This window comes from Dermochelys coriacea, chromosome 18 (genome assembly GCF_009764565.3).
Source record: "Dermochelys coriacea isolate rDerCor1 chromosome 18, rDerCor1.pri.v4, whole genome shotgun sequence".
NCBI lineage: Eukaryota > Metazoa > Chordata > Testudines > Dermochelyidae > Dermochelys > Dermochelys coriacea.
Genome location: NC_050085.1, coordinates 8,248,162 through 8,261,231, shown reverse-complemented (window position 1 = coordinate 8,261,231; position 13,070 = coordinate 8,248,162). Strand labels below are relative to the sequence as shown.

Here is a 13,070-nt window from a genome sequence, read left to right as displayed (position 1 = left end):
ACTTCATCGGATGCATTTGGTGGAAAAAACAGAGGAGAGATCTCTGTGTGTGTGTGTATATAAATCTCTCCTCTGTTTTTTCCACCAAATGCATCCGATGAAGTGAGCTGTAGCTCACGAAAGCTTACGCTCTAATAAATTTGTTAGTCTCTAAGGTGCCGCAAGTCCTCCTTTTCTTTTTGCGAACACAGACTAGCTACTCTGAAACATCTCTATGTGGTATCACAAGTGTCAAACTCTTAAACCTTCCCCGGAAGTTACACTTTAAATAACCCCAAACAGAGCTGTGCGAGGCCCTTTGCCTAGATTGTGCGCCCCATGGCAAGCGAGGTGGCGTGAAAGCGAACAGGGAAGGAGTTACAGCAGCTGGGGCTCAGACGCTTTGAGCCCCAGTGCACGTGCCTGGGATTGACCCAGCAGCAGTGAGCTGACAGCCGGCCCTCGGGCAGGATGGGGCCCGGCTTAGGGGCGCGGAGACTCCTGGCTCTGGCAGAGGGTTGGGGGAGGAGTGAGAGCCCCACGCCCCCGGCTTCTCCTGCACCTTGGCCCTTTACGGGCCGCTGCCTTCGCCGCCCCCGCCAGCGGCACAGCTGAGCATGGGATTGGCCGTTCACGCACGGGCTGCTCACGCGCAGCTTGCGGGGGGGGGGACGAAAATAGCCTCCTGCGCATGTGCCGAGATGGTGTTGACGCATCTGCGCACGCGCCTCAGCGCGGCTCCTCTCGCGCCCCGCCCCATCTTCTGTGTACGTCATACGGCGGAGCCGGAGCGCCGTGCGTCGCGCGCAGGCGAGGGAAGGCGGATTCGGTCACTTCCTGTCCCTGTAGAAGTGTTTCCTGTCTCTCTCTCTCTCTCTCTCTCTTTCCCTTCCCCCCCCCCCCAACCGAGGAGGCGGCAACAAGATGGCGGCGTCGGGTGGGGGAGCGGAGACCCCGGGGGAGCCGGGTTGGGAGGTGGCGGTGCGGCCGCTGCTCTCCGCCTCCTACTCGGCCTTCGAGATGAGGGAGCTGCCGCAGCTGCTGGCCTCGGTCATCGAGAGGTGGGGCCGGGGCCGCGGGGGTGTCGGTCCGCTTCTCTCGGCTCTGAGGGCGGGGACCTGGCGGGGTCGGAGAGCGCCCCCAGCCCCGCGCCTGTCCCTCCCGCCCCCGTTCTCCAGGCGCGGGGCTGGGGGCCCTCCCCCACCCCGAGACAGTCCCCTCCCCTTTCCCCCTGTGCCCCCGCCGGGCTGGGGAGCCCTCCCCGCTGGGGGGCGGATCAGGGCTGCGCCCCTCTAGCGCTGCCTAGCTAGCGTGAGCCGAGCCCCGCGCCTGCAGGCAGGCCCCGCTCTCGGGCCTCGGCGGCAGCTCAGCGCCGTCTCCAGCGGCCCCAGGCCGAAACTGACCAGATTCGGTGTCTGGCTGCTGTGGGCAGCTGCCGGCGTGACAGCAATGGATCCTCTGGGAGACCTGGGGAGGGCTAGATTGGCGGGCGCTCCGGGGCATGGGGAAGGTGTCAGCACTTTGTCTTTTCCAGACAGGGATGGGGTAGGGCTTAAATGTATCTAGCAGCCGCTAGCCCGAGGCTACTATGGAAAATGGAATTCCAAGCAGCGTCCAGGGAACGACACCCTGGTAGGATCCCTAGCATCCTGCCTCTCCCCAGTTCTGAGAATCTGGGCTTCTCAGATTGTGAGCTCCCAAGGGCAGCAAGTGGGGATAGGGTTCATATCCCCTTTCTCCATTTTTTGTAGCTAATTGGTGCCTTGTAAAAAAGATGAGCTCTGCCTTATCCTTGGTAATTATACCCTTCTCATATTTTTAGACTGTTGTTCTGTGTTCATATTTCTCTGGTTAAAAATGTGTTGTGATCTTATATGCTGCATAATGCAAACTATTGTGGTCCTTGGACGATGGCGTATGAGATCTTCACCTCATTCGATTAAATGGGTTTGGGTTTAGGTTCTGTCACTGAAACTATTTTTAAGAAATACGGAGGTGGCAGTTTTACTCAAAGGCAAGGTTCATTCTGATCTTGTCTGTCTTTCCCAGAAGCTGGAGGTCTCACACTATGCACTCAAAATGAATTTGCCATTGGAAATATTTTCTAAAGTTATTAATGCATGACTGATAGTTTATTAAGTAGTTCTTGTATAGCCTAAACTTTAAGTATGAATACCACTACCTTATGTTCAGTTAAAGAGAAATATAACTCTCAATTGCCTGTTAGGAAGCAAAAAAACTAAAACAATCCTAAACTTGACACATTAGGAAAACAGTTACAATAAAACATTGTTTTGCCAAATCAGACAAAATACCCTAAACAGTAGACACCTAAAGCAGGAAGCTTTTGCATGTATGTGTATGATGGTTCACCTAGAAACCTGCATATGTGTCTATGCTATTCAAGAATATTCTTGCAAATCCTGCTTTTGAAGGCTTCCCTAGCATAGTCTTTCTCTTGTGGATCTCAGCTGTCGAGTAGGCAAATTCATTACAGCCTTAATAAAATATATATTTCAAAAATGTGGATCATTGTATCGATGGCTGTCTTTGATCCTTTATGTTCTTTCTTCAGTAATGAAACTATTGACCTGATTTATGGATTTAGACCAATGATATATCATTATTGTGAGAACTGTTCTTGGAGGGCCTAATCTGATGTGTTGAGTGCCCTCCAGACCCACTGAAGCTTAGGGGAGTTGAGGGCACTCAGTGCTTTGTAAGATTGGACCTCCTGTTTCAGACTGTGGCCCCACTGTGGTGCTGCATAGCACTATGGATTTGAGGACCCTTAACTGAGGAAGAAAACGGAAGATAATACATATGATTATATTTTAAACCAGGCTCAACTTTTAGACATGGTAGAAGTTATTTTCAAAAAGATACTGTTGAATTTTCTAATTTGTGTATCAGCGGGTGTAATTCATGAAATCCATGAGGTGCACAGTTATCATCATGATCAGCATAATGTAATGCTGTCCGAATAAATAAAGAGTGCATGTATTTAAACACTCTGAAATAACTTTCAAAAACAGGACATGAACTATTTTCCTGAGAACTGCTGCTTTTGGCTCTTAGGTTTAGGCATTAACAGCTTAATGGAGGAGTTTTCATAATGACAGATGTTTGGCAGCTACTAAGTTTGGGCCCTCTTGCTTAAATATTGTAAAATTAACTTTGAATTATGAAACTAATGATGTGAAATTGCACCATCAACTTGGAATCCAGTTTGTATACAAAAAAGAGTTTTTTGAGTCAAACGGGACAGACTCGGGGGAGATGTTCATACATTAAGATAACTTTTTTTTTTTTTTGCTCAGTCTATTCCTCTTCAAGAGGGAGGTCTTAGTGATAACTATTGTACATAAAGGGCCTAATCCTGAACCATTAAAGACAACAGAAGCTGGCTCAAATCCAAACAGTACAATGGGCATTTGCTCATGATTAGAGCCTCTAGGTGCTACTGGAATATAAACAAAGATTACAATCTGTTTCTGACCCATGTGTTTCTCTCAGATGGTTCTGGTTGTGTGAAATAAGATTTCATCATGGTGAATGTGTAATATCATAAATTAACAAACATTTGTGCACCAACATAAGTTACATAGTTGAATGTTTTTGCTGTGCTTCATTATTTACAAAAACAGACCTGTTGAGAATATAAATTACTTATTGACTGTGTGACTGCTCTTTTAATAATAAAAAACCCAAATCTCTCATCTTCAAATCGAAATGTGCTACATTTAATTTCCCTGCTTTCTAGTTCCTCTGCCTTTGGCCTCATGTAACCCTGGGGGCATTTGTATATCACACAATTTGCCTTACACAACAGAACAGTAGCAATAGCTGAGAGTATCTGCCAAATTGTTGGATACGTGATCATCCCCAGATTGTTCTTGCTCATTCCCTTTAAAATACATCACGTATGGATGTTGCTGCTAATTTACGATTGTGCACAAAGAGGTAGAAGAGCAAAACCTACTACTGAATGTGAACATGTGAGAATATGAACTTTGGAGAGGTCTATTTTCAATCCTCTAGATTCTTTGGATTTATGGTGAAGCAGTCTGATTCCTAAATTACAGGAATAAATTGTACTGAGAACTTCCAAATTATTAAAAACTAAGCTACGTGCTACCCTAAATCCACATACAATTTCCATTTGTATTGGTAGGTGTTGTTCTTGCATCTGAATTAGGTTTACAACATGAGAGTAAAATACTGGCAGGAGGTAGGAAGGGGTGAACCTTAGAAAATCAGTAACAGTTTTTTTGTAACTGAATATCATGAAATGAAGCCCCTAGAATCTTACTGACTGCTGTTGCCTACGTAAAAGTTAAAGAAAATAGTTTTGAATTCAGAGCTACAGACCTGCTGTCTTCATCCCTTAGAGAGGGAATGTAGCACAGTTTATTTTATTTCAGATAAGTTTCACAATAAGATGGCAAAATGTGACTGGAAAATAGAAAAGGGGAAAAGATTAGTCATTAACTGATCGCTGCACAGGTCAGCAGGGAGTTGTTCCTTGTCTCCTCATCCTGGATGTTTAAGATTAGAGCAATGTGCAGGTAACGTAAGGGCGTGATGTATTTTGCCTGCTGGAGACAGGGTACCAAACCTGAGGGTTCATTTTTTCGATCTAGTACGGCAAAGTGTTTGTTCCTATGTGGCTGACTGACATTAAGAACTTCCTAAAAATAAATAGCTGCAAAGTACTGATAAATAATAAATGTGGTGCTGTGGAAATCACCGGAGCATATAACCAGACATGTAGACAGGATGAAAGAGTATTAAAACTTCCTCTCATGTTTCCAGGGATTTAAGATGAAGCTGTAGGAGTACTTCTAGATTCACTTTGGATGTGGGGAGAGTTTTGGTTTCAAATGCCTAAACTCTAGGAAGGCAGAAAACTAAGATAGGGATTCTTCAAGTGAATATTGGGAGAGGCAGATCATCCAATGAGATTAGAGTCAGGAAACTGCAAAGGTATCTTCCACTTGTTTTCGATTCATTTATTTTGAGAGTTTTTCCTCCACTCGTACCTTACTCCAATATTTCCTTCACTGTCTATATTTGATTTATTACATATCTGATGAGGGGGATTAGGGAAATCATTCTTTGTCAGTTTCTTATTGCTGCATGGTCTGCGACTGAACGCAGTCATGGAACTCAACAGAGGTCCAGACACACCGTCATGAAAATGTTAGCTGAGCACTGGGTCACTGTAACTGCTCTTGGATCTCTGTCTGCTTCCAAAGCAGTGGCAACTGGACAGGATAAAGTCAATCATGCAGTCAGATAGTAGGCAGGTACGGAGCATTGAAGAAAAACAATGTACTGAGAGGAAGGATGATAGTCTTGTGGTTGACAATGGACTGTGACTTGGGTGATGTAGGTTCAATTCTGCCTCTTCTGCAGAATTCATATTATCATGGGCAGGTCACTTAATTTCTCTCTGCCTCAGTTCCCCTGTCTGTGAAATGAGAAGTGCTTTCATTCTCTTGCCTTTTGTCTTCAGTCGTAAGGGCAGGACTGTATCTTACTGTGTGTCTGGGCAAGTCACCTTAATGGAGTCCTGATAGCCTCTCAGTTGAGTTCTCTAGAAGGTACAGGAGTATAAATGATTAATAATAATCCTATAGTGATGGGAAAATTCTTTCCCTCTCAGCAGAGCAACAGATTGTATTTATAACCTGTGTAAGTCTTGCCCTTGCCAGAAAATTTAGAAACTATTCCTGCTGCTTCCCCTGCCTCTGCTGAATTTAGGCAGGTTCCAGGGTTTGAACTGCAATATCTCATTTGTTACTGCAAAGTGTCTTCCGTCGGCCATCAAACCACACCACCGCATTTTTTGTGACCAGTAGGCCCAAGCCTCTCGTCCTAAATTACTAGTTCAGATCTGGTTGGTACTGAATGACAGTTACGACCCTCTGATGGCTCGTGTGATGCGATTCATTAGGTAGTGGGCCAGGTATCCACATCACACAGTGTCACCACCATGAGCACCACTACGTCAGTCACAGGAAAACCTGAGGACTGAATTAGCCCTTAAGACACAAGCTACCTTCTCATTCCAAGGGGGCCTATCCCTGCTAATGTTGAGGCATATCAATGGGACAGTGTGTGAAGCTTGATCTGCCACTGCTCATGCTATTTCTGCTCTGTGGTTAAGTTGTCTTCCTTCTCCCTGACTGTCAAACAAAGAACTAAGCTGCAATTATTTTTTAAAGATCTTTCATGCACATAGGGGTGTTTTTTTATTTTACTATTTTTAGTCCGACATTTGAGCTGACATTAACACTTCCTTCACTGGGGTGAGCAGTTTGTTTCCAGCATTGACATTGATTTATGTGGGGAGCACAAAAAAATCTTAAATGAATCTTTGAGGCCACATGTCTTTGCCTCTAGGACAGATTTCAGCAAATGTATTTTTCTCCAAGTGTGTGGCAGCTCTGTCAAAATTTCCCTTCCTTTTCTCTCTTCACAAAGTACGTTGTTATATTTGTCACTGTAACTGACTGTTTTGAACTCTCCATTCTGCAGAATTGCCTCCTGTCCTAGCACACCCCCAGCCAACAGTACAAAACTTATAGGCAGCTAAGATGAGAATGATTCTCTGTTAAAAAATAATAGAAGGGGATGTTGGGATTAAAGGTAAAATGTGCCAGACTCTTGAAGGCAGAAGGGCAAAATGTTTATTGCATCAGAATTCTCTTCTCAGATCCACAGTGGATTTTGACCTTGGCATTTTCCTCTCCCTGTTTATGCAGAAGTCCCCGTGGATGATGTCAGAGAGCTCCTTGCACATAGGGAAGAGCAGAGATGCTGCACTACTCTGTGGAAAATAGTTTTATTCCCCATGTTTTATTTTGAATGTATATTTGGAATTAAAATCATTAAATTTAAATCATCTTGCCTTCCATGTATTAATAAATGTCACATCTTCAAAGCATTCAAACATTTACTGTTATTTTTATACAACTGACTTGCTTTCCTGTTATGTTTTCTTATTGCAGTGAATCTGAAATCCTGCACCACGACAAACAATATGAGCCCTTCTACTCCTCCTTTGTTGCGCTCTCCACTCATTACATCACAACAGTGTGTGGCCTAAGTAAGTGTTCAGCATGTCCTACTTCTTGTCTAGTGACTGGGTTGTAATGAACAGGGATGTCATTCTTTTGGTACTTGCTTCAAGTCTGTTTTCTGAATCAGATGTTAATGAAGAGTTTGTGGGTCTGGCACTTGCCAGCGGTTGTTCTAGCAGTCTGTTTCACGAGTGTGGGGGAAGCACAGCCCTAAGGATCTAGGCATTGAAGTGAACTCTAATACAAAACTAATGGTGAACTCTTTGCTTTATGACTTTTCTCATTTATTGAAGCCTTTTAGTGTCATTGTAATGCAAAATAGCAAATGCTATTATAGCGGAAAAGAGTCCTGTGGCACCTTATAGACTAACAGACGTATTGGAGCATAAGCTTTCGTGGGTGAATACCCACTTCGTTGGATGCATGTAGTGGAAATTTCCAGAGGCAGGTATAACTATGCAATTTATACCTTCCTCTGGAAATTTCCACTACATGGATCCGACGAAGTGGGTATTCACCCACGAAAGCTTATGCTCCAATACATCTGTTAGTCAAGAAGGTGCCACAGGACTCTTTGCTGCTTTTACAGATCCAGACTAACTCAGCTAGCCCTCTGATACTAAATACTATTATAGTATCCCTTGTATCTATGGTGGCCTTTACACCTGTATAGATGATTATTCTTGCTTTACAGATGTTCCTTGTATATTATTGTCTAATAAAGAAATAGACTAAACTTAATCTTCTATCAATTCAATGTTTTTCTGCAAGTGGTTCTGTTGAAGTTACTGGGACTAAATATGGAGTGAGGTGCTATTTATAAGAGTATTGGAATCAGACCCTCTCTTGTCTCTCTCTCTTGCGCACTGTTTTCTTCAGAATAGTTAAGAATGTATTCCAGTGATTTAACTCTCGGAAGGTGGGGTTAAATGATACAAGCTTTTTACTTTTGTAGTACCCAGGAACCAGCTGCAGTCTGTGGCAGCTGCTTGTAAAGTTCTGATCGAATTCTCACTACTGCGACTTGAAAACCCAGATGAGGCATGTGCTGTTTCACAGGTGAGTAGAAGGGTGGATTTTGAGACTGGAAGCAAAACTGTATCAGAGAAAGGGTTCATGGCTTCTTCTTTCATAGTGTCTGCTCTAGTGTAATTCTGGGAGCTGTTGCAAGATGCAAAGTTATTCTAGAAATATTTAAGATTTAGTGCCCTAGAAGGGTAAGACTTGTAACACTATCCTCAGTTGGGTAGGGGTTGCAGTGGGGGAAGGAAAAAGGAGAGAGACAGGAAATGCTTCTGCAGGGATGGAAAGTGACCTAATCCACCGTCCCTTGCCTGCCTGCGACACATGGTACTTGTAACCTACTGGATCTTCCTTGTTAATGCCTTCTTTTTCCAGAATTCCTGTGTGCAGGCTTTAAGATGAGTGTTGCCTGCAGATTTGTGATTAAATAGACTTCAAGGAGCAAAATTAACTCTGAACATCCATTCTGATTTTCTGTTTTCTCTGCTTTACTTTAATATAGTGATCTTGAGAGATGCTTTCGCATTGCCAACTCATTTGTTCTTCTTGTGTAAGAAACAAACTCTTCTCTGGTCATGTGTTCTCCTCCTACAGAGAGTTTTTCTCTTCCACAAAAAGAAAACAAGTTGCTGAGTTTCACAATCAATTAAAATCCTAAAGGTAAATTGGCTTTTGCGGCTCAGACACAGGGTGATCGCTTACTTGTTCTGAGCCCGAGTGCACTATCGGAAAGATTGCTTCTCCAAGTGCTGTTCCGTATCAGGGAGAGGATTCAAGTCCTGGCTGCTCTCTTATCTGCTGTTCATTCCCTTCCATGCTCCTAGATGAGAGACCAGCTTTGGTCTGTGAGGGGAACATAAGAACGGCCACACTGGGTCAGAGAAAGGTCCATCTACCCCAGTATCCTGTCTTCTGACAGGGGCCAATGCCAGGTGCTCCAGAGGGAATCAATGTTGAGGGAAAAATAGGGAACAAGAGCACTTGGATTTGATTTGGTGTCCTTCTTTTTGTAGAAACACCTGATTCTGCTGATAAAGGGGCTCTGCACTGGCTGCAGCCGCCTGGACAGAACTGAAATTATTACTTTCACAGCAATGATGAAATCAGCCAAGCTGCCTCAGACCATCAAAACCCTCTCTGATGGTAAGTGCTTCAATGTAATCTTAGCACATGCTTGTTGTTTCAGTGCAGTACTTTCCTTGGGTATACAAAGCACTGCACTCTTCCTACCCTTGACATGTGGAATGACACTCTCCTTCTGAACCTGCAGTGGAGGATCAGAAAGAGTTGGCCTCTCCAGTGAACCCTGAACTGCGACAGAAAGAGGTGCAGATGAACTTCCTGAATCAACTGACATCAGTTTTCAACCCTAGAGTGCCAGCATCACCATGTCTTGCTCCAGACACCCAGGTGAACAAACAGCCTTAGACTAGAAGTGCCATGTTCCTAATACTACTGGTGTGAGCATAGGGGGGTGGGCAGAAGGCTATAGGAGATGAACAGGGAGCTTCTAATATATATACTCTTCTGCACTGGTTAAATCTCATTTGCATGTGGGTAAGTGTCAATGGGGTGGAGGAAAGTATGGTAAATCTTTTGGTGATTGATTTATCACAGTATGGAAAGCTAACATCTATGGAGGTGTGGCTCCTCGTTGAGTTGTGTTGCGTTGCAGATCAGTCTTGCTCCCATAAAGAGACCTGCAGTAATACCCCATTTTCAGATGCTGGTTGTCCTGTATTTCAGGAGTTCTCCACAGCCCAACTGTGCCACAACTGGTTTTCTGCATATAAAAGCCAGAGCCAGCATTAGGGAGTAGCAATCATGGCAATTGCCTGGGTACTCACGCCGCAGGGGTCCCCGCAAAGCTACATTGCTCAGGCTTCAGCCCCGGGTGGTGGGACTCGGGGGCCCTGGACTTCAACTCCATGTGCTGGGGCTTTGGCTTTCTGCCCTGGGCTGCAGCGTGTCTAATGCTGGCCTTGCTTGGCGGACCCCCTGAAACCTGCTTGTGGCCCCTCAGGGGGCCCTGGACCCCTGGTTGAGAACCACTGCTGTATTTAACGTCTGCTTGTTTATTAGGTGGAAGGAGAAAGTGATAATCAGACATCCACAGATCAAGCCTCTGCGGCAAAGACCAAAAGTATATTCATTGCTCAGAATGTAGCCAGCCTGCAAGAGCTTGGTAAGAATGAGCTTTTAATAATTATTATTATTAATTAATAAAAAGTGTTCTTGGAAGGTCCCAGAATGTGAGCCCTGCAGCTTGAAGTCCTCTACTGCAGAGATGCAGCATGGGTAACGATAGTGCAAGCCTGCCCTATATTACACCCTGCCATCCCTAACCTGAAGGAACTAGCTCTATGGGTGGAGGTTCAGTTCTTCCTCCAAGACCCACTCAGTGCTTTGTCCCTGCATTGAGATTGCCAGTAAAGTTGGTGGCTGTGATGTGGATACTTGTTTGTTAGGAACAGGATGAAGATGATGATTTTACTTTTATGCAAATAGCTTTGATACATAGAAAAAAGGCAGTGTAAAATGACAAGGGATGGCATATTGACCTGGCATGAGTGATGGGGTTGGGAGTCGCTACTGCATAAGTTAGGTCTTATGTACCACACAAGATGAGCATGAGACCTTCCATATAGCCACACAAACATTTTCTGTTACTTTTTTGGCTGCTATCCTGTGGTGCATTTAAACTAGATTTTTAACTTAAGTTTCTTTATCCCAATTATCTGAACTGTGGTGCCATCCCTATATTTCCTCACAACAAATTGCAACTGCATTCATTTTAAAGATAATGCCACAGGTGAAATATGGGGAAAATTTTATCCCCACTGATTTAAGCCCATGGCTCATACACTCTGTCACCTTAATTCTAGTTTTAAAGCCATCCAGTGGAACAACAAAGGTAAAACAATAGCCCATTTTTTTTCTGATTTATGTGTGATAGGTGGCTCTGAAAAGTTGCTGCGAGTGTGTCTGAACCTCCCTTACTTTTTGCGATACATAAATCGATTTCAGGATGCAGTGTCGGCCAACTCGTTTTTCATAATGCCAGCCACTGTAGCAGATGCTACTGCAGTCCGCAATGGGTGAGAGATTTCAATTTTTCTTCCTTTGTTTATATTGGGTATGTTATATGAGAGAGTGCAAATGTATAAGTGATACAGTACTGGCCACTGTCTGTCTTCTATTGATGCCAGAAAATCCTCTCCAGAGTGTAATGTGCTTTTCTTAACTTTCAATTGTGGTTATAGCTTTCATTCACTGGTGATAGATGTGACCATGGCATTGGATACTTTGTCTCTCCCTGTGTTGGAGCCCCTGACTCCCACACGGCTGCAGGATGTGACTGTTCTTGCCCTCAGCTGCCTTTATGCAGGTGAGTTAATGTCCTTTGGTAGCATCATGTTTCTAGAGATCAAAAGTCTTTTCTCTCTCCCCACTCTCCCTGGAGCCCCGAGTAGCTCTGCATTTCCTCTGCTTTGTAACCTGCACCTTTGAGACGCAAACAATGACCTCCTTCCTTCATAGAATCATAGAATATCAGGGTTGGAAGGGACCTCAGGAGGTCATCTAGTCACACCCCCTGCTCAAAGCAGGACCAATCCCCAACTAAATCATCCCAGCCAGGGCTTTGTCAAGCCTGACCTTAAAAACTTCTAAGGAAGGAGATTCCACCACCTCCCTAGGTAATGCATTCCAGTGTTTCACCACCCTCCTAGTGAAAAAGTTTTTCCTAATATCCAACCTAAACTGAGGGAGGACTGAACAGGACACTCCTTGAAGGCTGACTTTGATTGGATGGAGCAAGAGGCATGGTTGACTTGAGGGAGGCTTCTCTGCTCCTTGAAGTCTTTGAACCATGATTTAAGGACTTCAATAGCTCAGACATGGGTGAGGTTTTTCATAGGAGTGGGTGGGTGAGATTCTGTGGCCTGCGCTGTGCAGGAGATCGGACTAGATGATCAGAATGGTCCCTTCTGACCTTAGTATCTATGAATCTAAGAGGCATGCTGAATTCCTAGGGGTTTGCTCCCAGTCCATAGCACTAGGAACCAAGAGTGCCCTTTCCTTTTTGTAAACCTGGTAGTATTGTGTTCAGGTTAAGCAGGAAATTGTTGTAATGTCACCAAAATGTCCATGGACAGGGCTAATGCAGAGTTTCTGTGACTGAGAGCGCATTGGGTAGTGTTGGCAGTCCTTGCAAACCCATCCTTGGGATGCACAAGTTCAGTAATGAAACACTTCCTTAGTTGTCGTCATTCACCTTTTCTGCTTTGCTTTGTTGTTCAGGGCTTAGAATGTGTCTCAGAGTTTATCCTTTCGATTTGCTAGTTATATCTAGAATTCAGCCCTGTCTCCCAAGTGTGTGTATGCGCCCCAGAATTATGAGAATGTAATGAGTGTGTAAAGTATTCTCTATTAATAATTTCTGCTACATCGGATTCCCTCCTGAGTATTAGGTTATATGTAACTTGGTTTTAGAGTAACTGAAATTATCCTCTCTTCTGCCAACTGGAATGGTGAATATTCCTGGCCTAATCAACTCCATGTGTAGTTTCCGCACTGCTGGCTGTAGTGTAAGTGAACAGGAATATAGATTTCCAAGGTCAGCTCTTAGCTGTAATGTGGTCCTTTGCCCTCTTCTCTCATCAGGTGTGAGTGTGGCAACATGCATGGCAATCCTCCACGTGGGCAGCATCCAGCAGGTACGAACTGGATCCACAAGTTCTAAAGAAGATGATTACGAAAATGATGCTGCCACCATTGTACAGAAATGTGTAAGTTGATGGAGTGGAATGCAACTGCTTAAGGGAGAGGAGTTGTCTTGCTTTCACTTTATTTTTGTCAAGGATGCAAAGGAACATGACATAAGAATGGCCATCCTGGGTCAGACCAAAGGTCCATCAAGCCCAGTATCCTGTCCTCTGACAGTGGCCAGTGGCAGGTGCCCCAAAGGGAATGAACAGA

At 44.4% G+C, this 13,070-nt stretch overlaps 1 protein-coding gene across 5 annotated transcripts in view; it reads left to right on the top strand.

Annotated features, from left to right (window-relative positions):
* Positions 1-410: 410 nt before the first annotated feature.
* UBR4 (ubiquitin protein ligase E3 component n-recognin 4) overlaps positions 411-13,070 on the top strand; it is a 119,602-nt gene continuing 106,942 nt past the window's right edge. For 4 of the 5 annotated variants that reach the window (XM_038376457.2, XM_043500215.1, XM_038376455.2 and 1 more), the window contains exons 1-9: positions 784-1,040; positions 6,996-7,093; positions 8,023-8,126; positions 9,104-9,233; positions 9,361-9,500; positions 10,173-10,275; positions 11,047-11,188; positions 11,354-11,478; positions 12,756-12,880. In XM_038376457.2, the coding sequence (XP_038232385.1) occupies positions 904-1,040; positions 6,996-7,093; positions 8,023-8,126; positions 9,104-9,233; positions 9,361-9,500; positions 10,173-10,275; positions 11,047-11,188; positions 11,354-11,478; positions 12,756-12,880 (1,104 nt within the window). In that variant the 5' untranslated portion in view covers positions 784-903. Of the gene's footprint in view, positions 1,041-6,995; positions 7,094-8,022; positions 8,127-9,103; positions 9,234-9,360; positions 9,501-10,172; positions 10,276-11,046; positions 11,189-11,353; positions 11,479-12,755; positions 12,881-13,070 lie in introns of all 5 variants that reach the window. The other variant, XM_038376453.2, reaches the window with a different exon arrangement.